Source organism: Egretta garzetta, unplaced genomic scaffold, assembly GCF_000687185.1.
Source record: "Egretta garzetta isolate BGI_Z169 unplaced genomic scaffold, ASM68718v1 scaffold161, whole genome shotgun sequence".
Taxonomy (NCBI): domain Eukaryota; kingdom Metazoa; phylum Chordata; class Aves; order Pelecaniformes; family Ardeidae; genus Egretta; species Egretta garzetta.
This window is the reverse complement of record NW_009258754.1, coordinates 3395696-3416312: the sequence shown is the minus strand read 5'-3', so window position 1 is coordinate 3416312 and position 20617 is coordinate 3395696. Positions and strand designations below refer to the sequence as shown.

Here is a 20617-nt window from a genome sequence, read left to right as displayed (position 1 = left end):
GAGCAAATAAATTAATGCGAGACCACCTAGGCAGCTTTCAGCATCATGTGGTGCTGAATACCTGTATACTGATGGTTGTGTTAGTACGGCAGCATTCTCTCTGTATTGCCCTTCTCATCAAAAACAAGATGGAGCGGTTTTCAGTGCACTTCAGAGATCTCTGCTGGAACTTTAACTGTAGCAGAAATACAAACATATGTGGAAGGTTAATTTGGGGGGGGGGATGTTTCTTGGAGAGCTGAATTTGCACTGAAATCTGTCACTAATTCAGCGTAGATATATGTCCCTTATTTAATTGAGCTTCTGCTCTGGGGACTATGCACCAGCACAAGAATGTTATTTGGAGAACAGAAACATAGGTTTTGGGGCAACCTTAATATCACTTGGACTGTGATCTACTCTAACATATGTAAGATTGTAATATTTTTCCGCGATTGTCATAATTTCCCACAGTTCCCCTAGAAATAGCAAGAATGTATTGCCTTAATTGTGAGATTATAGAGAGTTTTTCTTATCTTCAGAAAAATTATCTTAAATAGCAAAAGGTATACCACGCTTTTGACCTATGGATCTATTGCATAGGGATAGATTAGCATATGCATACATAACAGCAGGTAGCCCTTAGTGTTCTCTATACCTATCTTATTTCAGGTAATACAAAACATTCTATGATTCTATGATTCTATGAATACGTTAAAGCTTAAACCTGTCTGTGTGAGGTCATCAGGTTATGATATCTACCAAAAGCAGGGGCAGACTTAAACAGCACTATGTTTGATGAGTAATTTTCTGAGTAATTTTTGTCTGAAAAACAGTAAAACTTTTTGTGCTGCAAAGCTCTGGGAGTATAAAAACTCGAGTCGCTAATTGGGACTACTCCAGAAATCTATGTTAGGTTCTATCCTGTTTAACAGCCAATCTACTTGTCAGGGAATTAAAACTGGCTCCCTAAACTGCTATAATAAAAAGATGGGATAAATCTGGGGACTTGGACCTGAGGACTTCAGAGCCAGAGTGTCTTGCAGCTGCTTTCAGATTCATTTCAGTCTTTATGTTGGGACCCTGAATAATCAATCATTCCTTAATTAGGTGGCCCAGTATAACCAGGGTCTATAATGTCTTAAAAGAATCACATCTCAGTTGGAAATTCTCTTGATTCATCATTTCCAGTGAAAACCTCATTGTGCTTAGACTGCCCTGATAGTTACTTGCTCATTATTAGGGTAGGGCAAACAGCCTAAAAGATCTCAATACAGGACAGGTGACGTTAAGCAAGAACTGTATATCTCTGAGGTGGTAATGCCTCCTTGTACACCAGCATTTTTTAAAGCGGGGCTTGGGCACTGTGAGTACTCTGTACATCTAGTGTGGTTTATAGGAAATTACTTACTATCTTACTATTACTTACTTACTATCATTGTAAATGACTTAGCAATGTCATTGTAAGTGCTTTGTCAATGACACGAGAGAAGAACTAGTCCAAAGTGAAAGAACAACCAATAAAAAAAAAAATCCAAACCTGAAATTCCTACTCATGGATGTAAGCACCAGTCATGTTGCTCTGTAGCTTTACTTCAACTGGTTTATCCTGCTTGTTTCGGTCAGGCATAGCCACAGCACTGAATTCTTTGTTCTGGCTTCTTGTCTAGTCCTTTATACATTTTAATGAGCTAGTGTCACATTTAAATACATTAGCTTATCTGAGACTGCTTCTTATTTTGCATCTCAGAACTATTAAGATCTACTGGCAGGCTTACTATAGGTTTCTAAATTTCAAAGCTTCAGGATTAGTGTTGGTGTTATAGCCTTGGAACTTGCTGTCTTCAGAATTCTGTTAGGGATACGAGAATTTGAAGCTTCAAAGCGCAATGTGATTCCCCTCTTCTTCTGTAAGTTCTTACCTGCCTTTTTATCTCCATTTAGGGAGAGGTTTGCTTTTTATTTTTTTTAATTTGGCTTAACTTCTTCTGTCCAGATACATTGCTGCTGTATTAGTGGCAACATATGCTTTTAAAGACAATGTAAACAGATAAATAGAACAACATTTTTTTCTGCAAAGTCCCCGTAATGCCCTATCTATTTACCAAATAATTGTCTTGGTAAGTATCAGAAAGGCTGAAATTACAGCACAAACTAATCCTGCACTGTAGCTGTTGCATACATGAGAGTTTCTACGAAACCTCAAAAAACCTCTGCCCAGAAGTTTTCTGTATAATGGATAAATGAATGAAAGAGTGGAGAAGAATAATCTGTCCTTGAGGATCTTTATTTGAGGTAAAAGGAGAGGCAGTTTGTGCTGCAATGTTAACAAAAAAACCCAAAACCTGTCTAGTTCTATGAAGAAACAACCTGCTTAGACACCTTTTCTCTCAGTACACCAGCATGTGTTTTCTTCACTATATAAAGTAACTCAAGTCTTCTTCATAATGCTCATTCTGCACAGACTAGAAGTGATGTTTTTCAGGCTATTAGGTAGCAACATCAGCCTAAAAAAATTTGCCATTTCATCCCTATCCTAACCCCAGTCCATACGCAAATCTTCAAGTTAAAGTTCAAGCTTGAGCTAGCTTGCTTGGCAGAAATAGGTCGTTTGACACTAAAGCTCCAAATGCTGTAGAGATGAGTTATCTACGAATTACAACAGCTTATCAGCTGCTAATCCAATTAGTCTGCATGGCTTCACTGTTGCGTGGCTCTCTTAGTCCTCTTGGGCTCAAGGTAGGCAGTAATTCACATGATACAGCTAACACTTGCAGGAAAGACAAGCTCTAAAAATTCTCCTAGAGGGGGGTGAGTAAATCACTAAATATCCCACGAGTAATTTAGATGCTATGATCACTGGTGCGGGCAGTGTGTAATCACGCTTTATTGACAACTCCTAGAGATCAGTCTTCCTTTGAAGCTGCCTAGAGCGAAATTGAATAGAGCGTAGCTAGAGGGCCTAATGCAGCATATAGCGAGGAGACCTGATCTGGCACCAGGTGAGCTGCCTGGGGCGAGGGAAGCACTGCAAGCCTTTTAGCATAGTGCTGTGCATTGGCCTGCATCCACCGCTGTGAATTTACTCCGTATCCTTAGAGACAACCATTTGTAGAGAGTGTGGCAGTTTGCTCACACGGACCCAGGACTCTTAGCACATCTAAGACACTTCAGGTGGTGTGTTTTTTGGAGGAGAAAGGCAATGCCTGTGTAAGTGATCTTGTAATAGAAAACTTGCAAATACAGTTCCTGTATAAATAAACATTGGACTTTTAACATGTTTTTAAGTTCATGTCTGATCACTTCAATAATCTCAACAATTAATTTTTAAAAATGCTGTGCTTCCTTGGACACTGGTTTGTGAAGCCATGTTTCATCTCAGAGTATATTATCACAGCTTTATAAACACCTGAATACAAAACTGGAAAACCACTGACAGGAATCTTAAAGACAGGCTGCTACTAAGTACCACCCAACAACCCACAAAGCAATTCCACTTATCATAATAAAGGGGATCTCAGATATACTTAGCTAAAATGCATACAAATTCTTTAAATGTGTTAAAACATAAAGTGAATTATTAGATGTGTGATTTGTGTATTGGTATCAATAACCATTTTTTATTCTTTTTTCTTGCAGGAGGTGAAGTCGCCAAGCCCAGATTTGCTCAGTATTTCCATGGCAGCCTGGCCAGTCTTACCATCCGGCCAGGCAAAATTGAGAGTCAGAAAGTGATTTCCTGTTTGCAGGCCTGCAAGGAAGGTCTGGATATTAATTCTCTTGAGAGTCTTGGCCAAGGAATAAAGGTGAGGGATGAACTGACATCATCTTTGATAAAAATTTAGAGCTGATTTATGAAGCAGAGAGCCCAAGGTAGAGTACACACAGTACAAATGTACTCCCAGAAGCAATGTAATTTCCCATAAAGTCATGCAAAGAAAAAGCGGAACAGTAGAAGAGCTGTGACACTGCAAAGAAGAATGTTTCCATTATTGCAAAGCTAGATGCTCAGAAAGTGAGGCGCTGCTGATATTTCAGAGTCCAAAAGAATTGCCAGGTCGTTTTCTCATGCTTATTTTGGTAGTTTTACAGAAATAGACATGATTCCAAAGAATTACTGAATTCTGATCTTGAGTAGCTTTAAAGCAATGGAAAAAATAGGTGGAATATCTTTCATCTAGAGGCAGCTCCGAAACAAGTCCCAGTGCAATGGTATTGAAAAATTCAAAGTGTGTTCCAAGAAGACGACATTATGGGGCATGAAAATTGGGCAGTAAAAAAATGTAAAGTCAATAAATTAAATTTTTACATTTGCATATAAATCATTATGCATATGACTATTTACTGATATTGTAACACTTTCTAAGATTGGAGAACAGACGGGGGAAATCCTGTTTCAGTTGACATAGGGGCCAGATTGCTTTGCATTCATTAAGACAAATTCTGTTCTTTTGGATACATACGTAGGGTCTTGACTATACCTTCCATGATGCTTAAGTGAGATGCATTGTCTGTTTCCCTTTACTGATACCATTATTAGATGACAGGTTGTGTTCTACCTCGTGCATAAACACGCTGTCAAGCTATTTCCTAGCATGCAGGTCACATACCATCTTCCAGAGGAACTGAGCTTCAAATTCAAACTCGGAAGATACTTTGGCTGCAGCCTATGCATCCTGTGAAATGGCACAGGTGGTTTTTTAGTGTGTTGTTTTTCAGTGGGGAGGAGGATGGTGCTGTAACATTTGGTCTAGAGCAGACAGTGGAAGTGCCTTGTACTATATTTTATTATCTAAACCTTTTCATTGTACAAGATCGGAGACTGACCTGAAATACACTCAAATGTCTGTCTAGATGATAAGTTGCAGTGGTGTAGTCTAACCAATATGTTTTTTGCTAGCTCTAGCTTTTACATACGAGCAAAACACCCCAAATACTTTTTTTTTTTTTTCTTTATCCTATCAAGGTCATCATTAAGAATTTCCCATTGTTGCTTCTCCCAGCCAAATGACACAGTTATGGGTAAAAGCTTTTTTTAAAAGACAATGCATACAAAGAGCAGATAGGGTTTTCTGGAACACAAGTGTATATGCCTAGCTGTAAGTTCTTTGCTGGGAATTTACATGAATTAAAGCAGTGTAAACTTGGTCCATGGTGCTTAAAAGCATCATAATACCTCCCCTGTTGTCACACTCTGAAACTTGACAATAGTTGTGTAGTCTTGTTTTATGGGCTTGGAAAAATCCCTGTTATACCACCCACTGCTGCTCCAGCCTGGGTGATTGGCTTCCTTACTGTACTAGCAGTGCGGTGGGGAAAATGAAGATGAGGGATTGTTTTCTGCCTTTTCTGACTTTCACCAAGCTTCAAAACATTTTCATTTTCCGAAATACAGATGAGGCATAGTGGTTTTTAAAGTCACTGTTTTCATTTTACTCAGCAAGCTCAACAGTCAGTGCAACAGCAGGAGGCAAAATGAAAAGAGCAGTCAGAGAGAGATTGTGGTACGGTTTCTTATTGGGGCTGACAGAAAGAAGCGCGGATGAAAGTGGAACAGTTGGCACCTGACCTTGAACAGAAGATTAATAAAGGGTTTCTGGTGTCAGAAATAAACATACCTGAGCTCAGACAAGCATGTGTGAATGTTGCACAGATGATAAGTTCTGCGTGGCTATTTACGTGGCACTTAGCAGATTCAATGTTGGCAAACGGATGTTGGAAGGTGTTTCTGCTGGGCACTTCGGACTCATGAAGCTTCAGCCTTTAGCCACCTAAGAAAGACCAGCAGAGCTGTAATACGGTTCCTGGCACAGTAGTGTTGGACTTTTTCTTTGTCTGCAGCCTAATTTTCAGATATCTGTAACAGCTCTCAAACACTGTCTAAACTGTTGCTATTTTTAGCCTTTTTTAATGAGAAAGACAAAAACGGCTCAGACTAGGGCTTTCTCCAGTCCCTTTGGCAGCATTCCAGCTGTTCTGGCAGCTGAGCTATTAAGTTAACTAGGTAGCTAGAGTCCCCTTTTGCTAATTTTATCCTCTACTGCTGCTAGCTTACCAAAAGGAAAAAGAAGCATATGCAGGCTATGACTCCTGTTAGTCCACCTCTTTGCTAAACAATACCCTTCGGTGTGTTATGACCTTCCTGCACAAGCTTTAAACCCAGTCCTCCATGTTCTGTTCAACAGAGAACCCTGTGCTTCGTTCTGTCTATTTGCTCTTTTGCTTTTTTAACCTTTCTCATTGCAAGGAATTGTAGACATCCATTGTCTGTATATAGTAGAACATGTTCATATAATCATTATCCAGCTTTGGGAAGGGACTGCATGTGAGAGAAGGGTGCATTTTGGGCTGCCAGCAGTAGGGTGCAAAATCAATGGAGTTAATCTGGTTTTCTTTGCAGTACAGACGGTTTGCTGAACCAATTAACAGATAAAAAAATGGAATCAGGGTGAATTATGATAAAGATAAAAATCAATCATTTGCTATGTAAATGTAGTAGCAGAGTTTCTTGGTCAGCAAGACTGTTTCGTATTCAGTGCAATGGACTAGAGAAGGATTAGGGCTACAGGGGTAGCCATTGACTTTGCAACGTTTGTTGGCTCAAATGAGCAGCTGGCTTTGTGCAAGTAGCAGCTCCATCTTAAATCATGACACCCTTCTTGATCATGAGACAGAGAAAGGAGAATCCCCTTTATTGTGTCTGTCTCTAATGAAGATGTAGAAGGCAAATGTTGTAATTTTTTTTTTCATTCATGTTGAAATATATCTCAGAAAGGTAGCTCAGGGTAAAACCAAACAGAAAGCAGGAAAAATACACTTAAACTCTGGTTTAAGCCAGTATTTTTATATGGGGGATATGTTTAACCTAAAAAAGTTACATAGTAATAATAACGAGGACAGTAAGTTAACGTTTTGAACTCTACAGCTGCAGAAATAGTATCAGCAAAGTTGATAAGGCTGGGCAAAATACAGCAAATTGGGATTAGTCTACTATAAAATTAATTATAACAGTTATTCAGATATGAAATAGATGACTGGTACGAGTACATGTTTTAGAGAACAACATGTGGATTCAGCCAACAATAGCTACTAAGATTTTTTTTTTTTTCTTAAATCATTAGATTTTAAACTTATATCTGTGCAGCACTCCTTAAAAAGTGTCTTATTTTGTACTCTGAACCTGGTACCTTAGATACTAATCATATGCATTTCCCCTAGTATCACTTCAACCCTTCCCAGTCAGTCCTTGTCATGGAAGGAGATGACATTGAGAATATAAATCAAGCTCTCCGAAAGGTCTCATACATCAACTCTCGACAGTTTCCTACTGCAGGCGTACGACGTCTCAAAGTCTCATCTAAAGTCCAGTAAGTTATACTTCAGCTGAACTGATTAGATTAGGAATATTTTTAATGAATTACTTTTTTCTTTGGACATGTAAAAAGAAGAATTTTGGCTAAATTACATTGCTAAATCATACTTTTATGTTATTGAGCATAAAGGATGAATTTAATTTACTTTTATGCTCATCTATATTGTGGTTTTCTTTTGATACTGTCCTTTTAAGAAACTTTCCTTGTTAATGTCATTTGCTTGCATTCTGTTGATAGTTCGGAGCATTCATTCTGGCCCGAACAGTAATTGCATTTATTGTATTCTTATTTTACTGTTCACTTTAAAAAGGTATAGTTTCTTCTGAGATAGCTAGAGACATGACTTTTTAAAGCAGGCCTATTACATCTAACAGATGACACATCTGCAAGAACAATATTTGTGGGTATGCTTGAAATAGTCTTCATCTGTACCCTTATATGGCTGTCATCATTGCAGTACTGGTGTTGAGCGTTAAACAGAAATCTTTGTCCTTCCATTTTCATGCAACAGCAGTGACAGAATGTGCACAGTAATGTTTACAGTTCTACATAATCAAAGAGCCGTCTGCTACTCCTGAGCTCCCCTGGGGTACATCTCTGTTAGAGCAAGTTGTACAGTGCAGTGAAAGCAGATATTTAGAGTGAAAATAAGCATCAGTTCTACAAACTCTCTTTTGTGTACAGTTCTTACTAAGTACCAGGTTTAGTCTAATGCTGTGGGCTGACCACACTAAGTGTTTGGAGAGCATCTTCTGATGTAGTTTCACTTGGAAGCGGTCCAGTTTGCACACTCCAAGGCTGGCCCAAGCCTTGTGCCAAGATGAAGTAAGGTAGAGTTTGTCAGGAGATTCACTTCCAAAGCACAGTGCTTTTCAGATGAAAATACTACTATAGGCCCCTCTTGTACCCAGTAAATACTGGGGGTGCCAGAATGAGTTCATGGTGAGTCTGATTTAAATGATTGATTAATTAGGCCCTTTTATTCACACATGACAAGATAACCATATTATATTCATTAGATATCTCTTTGAAAATTTAATGTTAGGTTTACTAAAGTTAGTTGTTATCATCTAATTAATTTTTTTAACCATTTACTACTTTTTAAATGTCAGTTAAACATCAAACTATTATTCTCATAGCGACCTTACTAGAGACTGAGCTTGTCATGAATTTGTTTGCTAAGCTGTCCCTAACATAATTTCAGTAGTTGTGAATGTGGGAGGGGAACAGGGCTGTTACTGTCACTGCTGGCCTATGTACGTTGTGGTACAGATGCATGTCCTTATGTGTGGGAAAGTATGGACTAGACTGATCTGAGACAATATGAAAGGATGGGGGGCATCAGGTGGGTTTTGAGCAGTTTAAGTAAGTGCCACACCTCTGATGTGCAATGATGTGTGACATGCAGTTAATGAATAATATATTTTTCAGATGTTTTGGTGAAGATGTCTGCATTAATATCCCAGATATAGATGCGTATGTAATGGTGCTTCAGGCCAATGAGCCCAAGATTACAATAAGTGGGATGGACCACTTTGCTAGACCAGCTGCACAATTTGAAAGTGGAAGAGGTGTAATTTTGTTACCTGACATCAGGATTGTCAGCACAGTCACAAAAATGGAGCATCCAGTGGACTTAAAAGAACGTGACAGAGGTTTGTGGATTTCTTTTAAATGTTATCACTTACTGTGTAAGTATTTTTTTAAAGGATAGTGCAAACGAGTAACACAAAGGAAGTCACTTCACCCAGGTTAATTTAGACAATGTTAGGCAGCAGTAATGCTGTACTGAAGACATTCAATTAAACACATTGAAAAATGCGTTAAATAGTGATACATCAGTGTGTGCTTCAAAAAAAGCAGCTTTTCCATTTAGTGTCTTGCCTACTTCAGAATAATTCCTTTCCACTCTTCTTTACGTAGTCTGTTGAATAACATTTTCATTAGAATCTCTCTATTTCTAAGACTTTTGTTAATTGTGCCAATAAAGTGGAAAGCAGCAATTGACAAATAGCTGGAGTTTTAGTCTGTTCTTATGTTTCCAGCCTGCTACTGACTTGTGGGTGATACTTGAGAAAGTAACCTTGTGCCTCAGTTTCTCATCTATATAATGTAAATATAATAATTTGCAAAGATTTTTTTCCACGATGGTAGGTTATTCTAATGCTGAGCAATGTGTTATTCAACACTAGGTGAATGTTTAAAAATACACAAATAAGGTTTAAAATAATTGTCTATAAAGGAATCTTTCTTTTTGGATGTTTGTGTGCAAAGTATATGAAAAGCCTAGTAATGTGAGGAATCATTCCAAACAATATTTGTTGGACTAGAATAAGCAGCAACTAGATGTACCTCTCTTGAAAAGATAAAATAGCTAACAATGTGCCAGTGTAGGGGCCGCAGCCCAGCTCTTGCCTGTCTCTTATAGCTTCCCGTGAAGTAGTCCAACTCAACAGCCTTAGCAATATCCAGGTTTCCTATCCTGCAAATTTGAGTTGCGTCTGTGTTTTTGGATAAGTTAGAGCTGCACCAAGAATTCAGATACCCAAATTTGCTGCACAGGAGTTGGGAACCTAGGGCATAAGACTTTGCTGTCTGTGCCTTCCTTCCCCATACACCCTCTAAAATTAAATTCTCAAAATGGGCACTAAGTTTGAAGATTGCAGTCTCTGTGTCTATGGTATCCTCAGGCAGCTGGTTAAGCAGCCTTGCCAGACACTCTGTACTAAGTTGACCAGAGAATTAAAACATTAAATTGATGTGCTACTCTTTTTCCTGTGACAGAATTTATTTTTTTTTTTTTTTATCCTACCTACTTGAAGGATAGTCAGGTTATAGCTCAGTTTCTCCAAGTCACATAACACAGGATCTTGCCATTTAATACCATGTTCTTGGATAGATGGCCATGTTCTTTGTAATGAAAATTCTTTATGGACCATAGAGTAACTGAGAGAATCATCCAAGCATAGATGTATTTGCCATGTATTTTTTCCAGTTTGGTTTTCCTTGAGAAAACAATGAATGTGTGATACCAACCTGGTATCAATGCAGTACTGAAAAACAGAATTGTTTGCATGAATTTATTTCTCGGATCCAATTTCACTTGTCCAGTACTGTTCTTGAATGACTTTTATTACAGAGCAATATGTTTTCTATCTATCTATCTGTCTCACTAACCATTTGTAGGCCTTCATCATCATAGCAACTGATCAGGCAAGACACTTCTTTTTTTTGCTTCAACTATGCTGTATTTAATATTGGCAAAAAAACAATTCAGCCATCTTTGCAAAAAATGAAAGCCCTGATGCAAAACACATAAAAAGACTGAGCTGTTCTGTGATCATTTATCTTAGTTTCTTTCTTCTTTTTTTTCATGGTATGTGCCATGTGTTCACAGGCAATAAGCCAGTGGTATTAGAGGAAATGCTGCACAACTTGGATTTCTGTGATGTTTTGGTCATTGGCACAGAACTAGATCCTGAGCAAGAGTGTTTAGAACTAGATCATGTGGAGCTTCAAGGAAAGCATCTAGATGCCACAAATTCCACAGCAGGATATTCAATCTATGGTATGTTCACAGACTTTGCTTTTCCGTATTTCTTGCCACTAGCAATTACATTATCAGAATGAAAGGACTAATTTGAAAGAAAGTAGACAGAAACCTGTGATGTACTAGCTGTAAAATATTCCAGGAGAGACAGTGTCTCAAAAAGCATAGTTACTTCTTGATCTCTGGGTGTGCTGTGTTTATCCTTTGGAATACTGCAGAGCTTTGTCTTGACCTCAGCGTACCTCCTGCTGCTCCCCAGATAAAGAAAATAGCATCACTGCTTTCTTTAAATGTGGGGTTCTTGTGGACTGTCACAGTAGGATGTGGGAATGAAGGGATTCCTCAGTGCTCCTGTACAGTGCTGGTAACTTGTTGGCCATTTTTTCAATTGCTAAATAATTTATTCTAAATCTTTGCTGTTGTATTTGTTCCTCTCCATCATGGACCTACATTCATTTCCAAAAAATAGTCTCACATAATTTAGTACCAGCCAGAGGCTCTATCAGGGAGTATTTGATGATGCATTGTCATTTTCAGATCATTCTGCCAAATTTTGTATTTTCTGTGAACCTTTGATTTCTCCTGTACTGCACAGAGCATTTGTTACATAGCATCTCCTTGAGATTATTACTGTTCTATCACCATTTCAGGTGTGGACAGCATGCACAGCTATGAACAGGTTCTTCGGCAGATTCGATATCGTAACTGGTACACTTCTGCCACCTTTGACAGAAAGTTCAGAGTCAAGTGCTCCGAGCTAAATGGACGTTACACTAGCAATGAATTTAACTTGGAGGTAAGCAATCATTTAGTCAAGTTTTCTTTTCCAGCACTGAGGCTGAGCATTAGCCTTATCTTCAGCGACATTAAGTTTTCTTTAAAATATGTAAAATGACTGATGTGTTCTGGTAATTGTTATAATCAAATAGAGGAAAAATTATTCTAAGTTCCATTCAAATAGGAAGTTGACTTCTGCAGGCATTCCTCAACGTGGGTTTCTCTATTCTGCTGCACATGTAAGGAGATGACCCTTCTCTTGAACGAATGCCACTAACACAGAGAATTACTCTATTCAAACGGAATGGAGGCTAAGGTCATTCATCATTGTTTTTCCATGATGTAAATCTCCTACAGGTCTTTTTGAAGATTTGTACACCTCCTTGAAAGTAAATCATTACAGCCTCATTTATTTTCCTTAGATTATTTATTTTTTAACTTAACCTGACACAGTTTTTTTTCTGTAGCATTCACCTTTTCAGTTTTTCCAAGCACTACTTCCTTGCAATAAGTTTTGTAATTTGTTCTTCATCAGATGGAAATCATTCCTGGTAATTTACATGATTTCAGATTTCTTTGAGGAGGAAAGTTAGTATACAGGTAACAAACACATAGGCTGGCTTCATCTGTCATATCCCCTTGGATCCACTACCCAGACATGGGCAGTTACTACAGGAGTATTTACATAGCTCTCTTGAGCTGAGGGGTGCTGGTACCAGGTCCAGTGCAGCAAAGTGGCTTCAGGGCGTGAGAATTACTGCTGATGCACTTCAGCAGCAATCATGGACCTGTTCTGAAGAGCCAACTTACAGCCTAGAAACCCAGGTACCAAGTAACTGGAGGAAAGGGCAGGACCTTTAGCAATAGGCCCAAAACTTAGTAATTGGTTCTGAAAGGTTTTACCTGTTTACACTGTATTGAAAACTCTTTTCACCTTAGCATTCTGCAGCCCTGACAATGACTTCAGGGTTTTTGCTTATAAATGTAGCTATCGGTAGGACAGAGAACTGATATGGTATCTTCAAAGAAAGTCACTCAGAAAGTAGGGACATAGGAAAAACTTAAACCTCTTTTAATTCTCTCTTACTGTTTTGGTTCTAAACTCAATGAGTTTGATACATTCTCTGGGAGTGTTCAGAGAGACAAATCTCCCACTAATTTTCAGGGAACACCTAAAAGCTGATTAGTATAGAGAAAAAAAAGTCACTACTTATCCAGACAGGTAAATCACAAAAGCCCTTTTCTGTGCCACTTCGTAGTCTACAGCTAGAAATGTTAGAATGTATTTTTAATGCTAGAAATGAGAAATATATTAACCTGTGTATTTTTCACTGGCATGAAAAAGTGAATTTGGCCTTTAAGATCTATATAATAATGTTCCTATCTGCTGATGAACTTCATAGTTCAATGTAAAGTATGAAGCCAGCAGGCTTGGAATATAGTGTGCTTTTTAGTATCTGATCTCTTATTTTTCTCTTGTGCCAGGTTAATATTCTACACAGCTCCAACTCCAACTTCATGGACCATGTAAATCATGTGATAGTACAACCACAATTTCTCCAATCTGTCCACCACACAGAGGGAAGCATAAGTACTGTTCACAACTCAGGTATGTGATGACTTTACAGAGACTGCTCATAATGATTTTGGCATGTCAGTATTCCCCTTGTAGTTCAGCCTGGTCAACAAATAAAGCCCCGAAGTCCATAGTTGCAGCTTGTAAAACCTCGTAGAGATCATTGCACAGGTATGAATGAAAGTAACATTGAATTCTCTTCTTTCTTTCCAAGGAGGTACTTTGTAATTCAAAACTGGTATTTTTTAAAGTATTCATTAAAGGTTATGTACTCTGACCCACATAGTTAAGAAAATGTCTTGTTTCTAGTATTAAAGGGTATGAAGGATAATATTTATGCTCACATTGTCTCTGTACATCTGTATTTCTATGGCATATTAATTTCTGCTGACCTCTTCTAAGCAAAAGGAAGAAATGTTTATATTCTTTTTTAAATCTATAATTGCTGCAATGCTTCTGTTTGTTAGCTGCTGTCCAGGCCTCAGCCTGGAGCTCTCTGAAGAGAAGATAGGTCCACCTAGCCACACGCAGGGAGCATTAGTATATATTAAATACAGAATTGAAATTGAATTTTTAAGACTATATGAGTTAAAATATATGCCAAAATCTGGAGCCTTTTTAATGAAGTCAAACCCAGGGCAAAGATCTGTTTAAACGCTGGATTCTGAAATCATTTTAGCTGAATGATATGTAAGTAAAGAAGTAAAGCTGATTGATGTGAAGTGTAGGTAGTTATAAGTAGTTGTATACAGTTATGCTTAGAAAATTACTGTATTTTCCTGTACATTTGTACAGATATTTTACCTAAACTGAAACTGAATTTTTATAAAATGAACTATTGCAAACTAGTTCTTTCTTCTTTAATATTGTTCTGTTTTCAGAGTACCATTCTTACAGGCAGAGCAGGGTGATAAAATGGGGTACAGAACTGCTATAGCTCCCAGAATGGCAGTACCTAGCTAGCACTTCTCCACTAACCTAATTATGGAGCTGATATTAGAAGAGTAGTTCGGAGAGATTTCTTCCTGTGACTGAGACAGAGGCTTCTCAGAGTGCAACAGAACAGTGAGGAAAAATGTCTTGAATTCTCAAGAGTCTCCCAGGAAGGTTATAACACAGGCTAATAGAGTGGCAATATATTATTTTATTTCTTGAAGATTGACATTTAAATCGCAGTACAAGTGTTTGAAAACTTTGAAAATATAAGCTTTCAGATATACTTTTTCTCACACGTGGGGTTAATGCCTCAGCTGTAATCAAAAGGGGACAACATGCAGGTAAGATAACTGAACGTTATTGCAAAAACACTCATTCTGAAACTAATTGACTCTGCACTGATTGACTACGTGTTGTCTGTAATACAGCAGCTTAAAGAACAAATGGTCAACGTACTCGCTTTATGTACTCACTATAAGATATCTGTAAACACCATTCGTGTATGCTCTGCCTTAGTCAGTGGGCACTTGTCAACACTTTCTGTAGTCCCAGGCACATGGCAGATGGCTGTGCTCATTCTCAATCCAAAAGAAGAGGTGCTGAGGGCAAAAAGCAGACAATGTATTTAGTGTTTTGTAGGCAATTTTTTCCACAACTATAAGTCCATTACCTTTTATTCCAGTTGTTCCAAGTGTGGCTACTATCGTTATAATAATCTGTGTGAGCATACTCATCTTCATCATAACCTTGGGGGTCTATCGAATTCGGACAGCTCATCAGCACGGCTCTGCAGACAATGAAGGAAGTAAAGAAAATGAAATGGATTGGGATGATTCTGCTCTGACTATTACCGTCAACCCCATGGAGGTACATAACTGAGGCATAGTATTATATCATGATATTACTAGGGGTTACTGTCAGGACTGGTAGCTTACTCACCAGTGAGTCTTAAGCCTCTTTCAGCATACACTTGTTTAGGTTTGGCAGAACAGTTGTGCGTATGTACAGTCAGGACCCCATCTCAGTTTTCAGCTCTGCACAGCATAATATATAATGGAGCACTTAATATTTGTTGTCATACACAATTACTAAATAGGATGGTGGAGAATTCTTGGGTACAGCACCAGTTCCCCTCCATCCATATTTGCACTCTCTGTACCCAAGATGATATAGTTTGTTTTTAACATTTCAATGTAAGCATTAATGCACTAAAGGGAGGGGAAATGATCAGCAAGTTAAAGAAGCTGACATTGAAGAGTTAAATTTTGGCAGCTTGACTAACATAGATACTGCTTATTGACAACCATTCTTGTTACACTGGTTTTTGAATGGTGCTACTGAATTGTACCATATTTGATGCCTAATAGTCACATAGTGATGGAAAGCAGGTTTTTCCCAGCATGTTAGCATTTCTAAATGTGGAATAAATGCTCGGATTCTCACAGCCACAGGCTAGCAAGAAGGCACTTTTCTTCTACTGTCTCTCTCTCATTTCTTTAAATGTACTGTAGAAATATGAAAAGCCTCACCAGACAGAAGAGGAGAGTGAGGAAGAAGACATAGAAGATGAAGAGGAAGACACAACTAGTGCTGAATCGGATGAAAGTGAAGAGGAGGAGGAGGAGGAGGAGGAAGAGGAAGTGATTGTCCAAAAGGGAGACAAACAGAATGCCACCAGGCAAGAGCAGTTGGAGTGGGATGATTCAACACTCCCATACTAACAGCCCTCCAGCCACATTGCTATTTTGTAACAACCAATACAATGTTTTCTCAGAGTCTATGAATTCATTGACAGGATTTGAACTTCAGCTTGCCTATAACTGTTTTGCCTAAAATGATCTTGTAGTAATTGATCACGATAGAACTGACCCTTTTCTTACAAAGCCTGGAGAAAATGCAGTACAAACATACTGGCATCACCAGTAATAAAGTAATCTAGAACTTGATCTGTTAGCAAGTGTAGTTCTCAATTTCCTGTTTCTATACCACAGATACGTGACAAAAGTCCTGTCACTCAATCCATAGAGGTTTTGCCTTTCCTATTTTTTTCATACAGGAGCAATTTCAGCTTGTTATGAAGAATTACTCGTGTGGGTCCAAATAACAGTTGCCCTTTGACTTTACACTCTTACAGCCCATCTTCAAGTTGGGGCAGAGTTTTTTAGTGCTACAGGTGACAGAGACTGATTTCCGTTTGTTGTCTCATCCGGCCTTCTTGGATGTTAACTGTCTTCTACAAGGGAATACCTAGAATGTGACATGGGATGCATGTGTGCCTGTGTAGAAGTGGACGGTGTATTTTTTAGGCATGCTGTAAGAAACCTCAAGACAGGGATTTTATCCAACTCACCCATAGAAACTTGAGAGTTAAAAAAACAGAACAACAAGCTGAAGCTTACAAAAAAAAAATCATTCTGTGGCCACAGACTAAGATGATCTTATGCAAACTGTAAATTCTAATGGGATTGATTTACTGAAAACCTGTAGAGCTGCTCATTAGTTATGGATTGAGCAATTTGCAGCAAATCAATGCTTTAAACCGTCTGTCTTGTAAAATCATTAGCTTGCTGCAGTATCTCACTGAAGTAGTGGAAAATAAGTGACCCCATTATTCCATAGCTATGTATGGGTGGAATTTCAACAATGATTTTACATGAGGAAAATGTTCTTTTTTGCTTTAGTGAATGCCAGCTGGAATTCCTGTCTGACTGTATTCTATAAAACATTATGCCCTATTTTTTCTGTACCCTTACCCACCTATGAGTGGCACAGGAGAAAGGAACAGCTTATACAACTGCCAGCTCTTTTGTGCTCATAATTCTCCTTTATTTCTTCTTCCTGAAGCCATTAATGTTGAGAAAAGGTTTTATAAAGTAAAGTAGAACAAGAACAAATAAAACCTACCTGGAACCAAAAGAAGTGAAAACAAAACCTAAACTCTTAAGAGGATGAGAGAGTATTTTAGTTTGTTACGGTAACACAGCGTATTTTTCTTAAACACTGTTTAAAAAGAAAAAAAAAAAAAGCAAAGCTACGTACAATGTGTTGGTAAGTAAGTAAGTCTGTGTGATGTGTTTTTTGTCCCCTTTCCTTAACTACCTTTGCATCTTCAAATGCTCTGCATACCAAATGATGCTAGGATAACGGCTCTAATGCATAAAAACCAAAATGGCATGGAAGTGAATGCTGCCTAGTAGCTTGTCTGGTTTTTTTCTAAGTACATACTTCCTTTTCTTTATTATTTCATCACTGACTTTTGCTTTTGTAATTTGCTGTTTAAAATGAGCTGCTTCCTCTTCTCCTCATTCCCAGGGAAACAAGCAGTCAGTCTTGCCACACAGGACCTTCCTGGGCACCCATGAATGGCAGTTAGTATTGCAAAGCGTAAGTTGAGCAGTCTTGAGGGTGTCCACCTCCCTCAATACTAAATTCCTAGCAGCTCCTGAATGTCTTGGAATATAGAGAATTACTGTGGGTTTGGGGGTTCTTTTAATGCCAGTTTCTGCATCTGATAGTTAGAGGGAAAGATTGACAGCAATTAGACCTTGTAGTTTAATAACTAGAAAGTAAAAAGAATGCTGAATTAATTTTTAGAGATCCTCATGCTCTTTTTTATTGTGCCAGCAATCATGTTGGCATATGATTGGCAAGACTGGCAATATAGATGTTTTCTTTTATATTTCTGTGAGCAGTCCTGATTTATTTTTATTCTGGTCTCTCACATGTGTTAAACTTACTTACAAGAATATTTGCAGAGTCAAGCCCACATAAATACAATTTATCTGCAGGAGTAAAAATTGTAAAATTGAGCAAAATTTCTGTTTAATAAAAAATTAATTTTAAAATTTCTGAATGTCTTGAACAGAAATTTTATGTTAGATCATATCCTAGCATTCTAAATAATTTCCTAGTGTTAATTTTTGTTAGTGACATGAAGCAGGCTCTTCATGATGCTTGTTGTCAGCACATATCAGCAAAGCTTTCTGCTCAGAAAAAAAATATTTAAAATTAAAAGTAGCTATTTAAAAGTCACTTTCAGTTTTAAAACCGGACTTAAATTATTTTTAAAGTTTCTGTTATTCCTGATTATAATTATTGTTCTTATGACAGCAAACATTAGGGCAACTTAAAATCAGCAATTTACAACCTTAGTGAGAGCCGTTAATTCTTTTATATGTCCATGTCTCCATCGATATTTTTCTCCATTTAATAAATCTATTATCTTTTTGTTACTCGAAGCAAATCTTTTCAGGTCATGCTGGTACATTACACAAGAAACAAACAAGGTATTTACTGTAAATAAACCTACATTTTTTAAACCTAAGCAAAGTAATACAGGCATATGTGTTATCACTGAAATTTGGTTAGCAACAAGATATTCAGCAAACTAAAATGTATCGCTGTACTTAGATTACTCATTTGAGTGCATTATGCAGCATTTTTCATTCAAATAAACAGAAAAAATCCTTTTCACAAAATGTCAGTGAGAATTAGATAATTCTTTACAAAATGAAGCTTAGAATTAGAATATTTGTATAGAAGCAATGGCTTCAGAAGCAAAAGCCTACACTAGAATAACATAGAAATATCACTTTTTCTGAAATAATTTTTAAAATATTTCCACCCCTCCATTAATTATTTTTGTATATAAACTACTTGCTTAAAACCAAACTAGAACATACACACACACACACACACACATATATATGCATCCACACACTCTCTCTCTCTCTTTTTTTCTTTTATCCCCTAATAAGAAGCCAAAAATCCCTCATTTCCTCTCTGAAAAAAAGTGTTTATGCTGCAAACTCTGAAATGGCAACTGCAGTGTCTGGCTTTTTAAGATGTAATGTTTATCCTTAGCCCAGTTGTAAGGTTAAGCTATGAAGATGCACAAATAAAGGTGGCTTTTTTACAGTAACAATAAACAAAGTGCATCCAAAAAAAAAAAAAAAAAATCCTGAAGAGGTACCTGTAATACGTGACATCAGGAATCTGTGACACTAGAGGTCTAAAAGGACATCACATCAATGAACGCCTTTAAATTTTTGAAATTTTAATCTGAGGCTGGAAAAAAGCTGCAAAACCTACAAAAGCAAATTCAAGGCGGTGATACACTGTGTTATCTGAATTAATACAACTGCCTGTTGCTTTTTGTGATTAATAGCTCACATTTCTTTTTCACCCCCTCCACAGGTCTTTTATCTTTGCAAGTAAAACCACAGTTGAGATTAGTCTCAATATTTACTGCATTGGCTGACACCAGTTCAAATTAGAAACAGACATGTAGGGTTCATGACATCTTTAATACTAATTAATTAAAATAAAATGTTATTTCTTTATTCAGACAGGCAATAGTATCTGTAGTGGTGGCTTGATTGCTTTTTTAACTGTTAAGATCTCCCCTGCCAAGGGCTAATGGGAAGGTGCAGTTAATTTCCCTTGTTGGTGTGTTGCAGTGCTGGGTTTGCTGTGAGCACGGGCACCATCCTTACTTCATTCAGGAAGAAAATAAGACTCAGAAAGTGTCAGGGGGTTATAAAGTTCCTCTAGTAGGGATGAAATCCACTGTCACCATTGCAGGAGCTGTCCCTGCCTGCCCGTAAGCTGGAAAGAATACCATGGGACACCAGTAGCCCCAGGTTAAGGCCTGGTCAGAGGGTAATTCAGTAGCAGCCCTTGCTTTACTTTGGCAACCCCTTCTGAGGGTAATTGCAACAAATTTGTGTCTCGGCTGTACCAGTAACCTGAGAGGTAGCTCTAATGTTTTTACCTGGTGGCAATCCCAGCAAGTTCTGGAAGTTTTGGTGCCAGCACATGCCCCACCTCATTCATCTCCACCACCATCCATACTTAGCAGAAGAGGAGAATGAAGGACTTCACTGAGGTGACAGGAGGTAAAGGTCTGGTGGGATGGACCCATGGAGCTGCTTCTGGTATCCTGGAATATACATTACAATACCAAAATTAAGGATGTTTGCAAAGGCATATGGATACTTAAGAGCAGGAGAGGAAATTAAACAGTGAGGACATCTCCAGGGCTTAAAAAAAAAACTCTCCTCTTCCCTTAATTCACACATGATGACTAGATTAAATATCTCAGTAACAGTATATCCCCACCAGTTTTTGTATGCTTATTGAAAATACAGCAAAATGCAATTTCCAAATAAACAATTTCCAGGAATAAAGCAGCAGGCAAAGGAGCCAAGTGCTAAAAATCTTGGTGCCTTGACATCATGACTAACAACCTAATTTTTTAAATTTTTTTTTTGGCAAATTTGCTTCACCTCTGTGGAATGTGGCTGTTTCCTGGATATATACTGTCTACTATTTCTGCACTACTCTTACGAAGTACCAATAGGTTAACAGCAAGAGAACAGCTCATTTAGCAGAAAAATAAAGGTGGCAGAGCTTGTAAAAAAAGGT

The 20617-nt window shown here is 37.9% G+C and overlaps 1 protein-coding gene across 1 annotated transcript in view; it reads left to right on the top strand.

Annotated features, from left to right (window-relative positions):
- CLSTN2 (calsyntenin 2) overlaps positions 1 to 15912 on the top strand; it is a 220042-nt gene extending 204130 nt beyond the window's left edge. The window contains exons 9-16 of the mRNA XM_035888854.1: positions 3619 to 3785; positions 7198 to 7346; positions 8784 to 9007; positions 10750 to 10920; positions 11553 to 11698; positions 13165 to 13288; positions 14874 to 15058; positions 15703 to 15912. Of these exons, the coding sequence (XP_035744747.1) occupies positions 3619 to 3785; positions 7198 to 7346; positions 8784 to 9007; positions 10750 to 10920; positions 11553 to 11698; positions 13165 to 13288; positions 14874 to 15058; positions 15703 to 15912 (1376 nt within the window). The remainder of the gene's footprint in view (positions 1 to 3618; positions 3786 to 7197; positions 7347 to 8783; positions 9008 to 10749; positions 10921 to 11552; positions 11699 to 13164; positions 13289 to 14873; positions 15059 to 15702) is intronic.
- The last annotated feature ends 4705 nt before the right edge of the window (positions 15913 to 20617 follow it).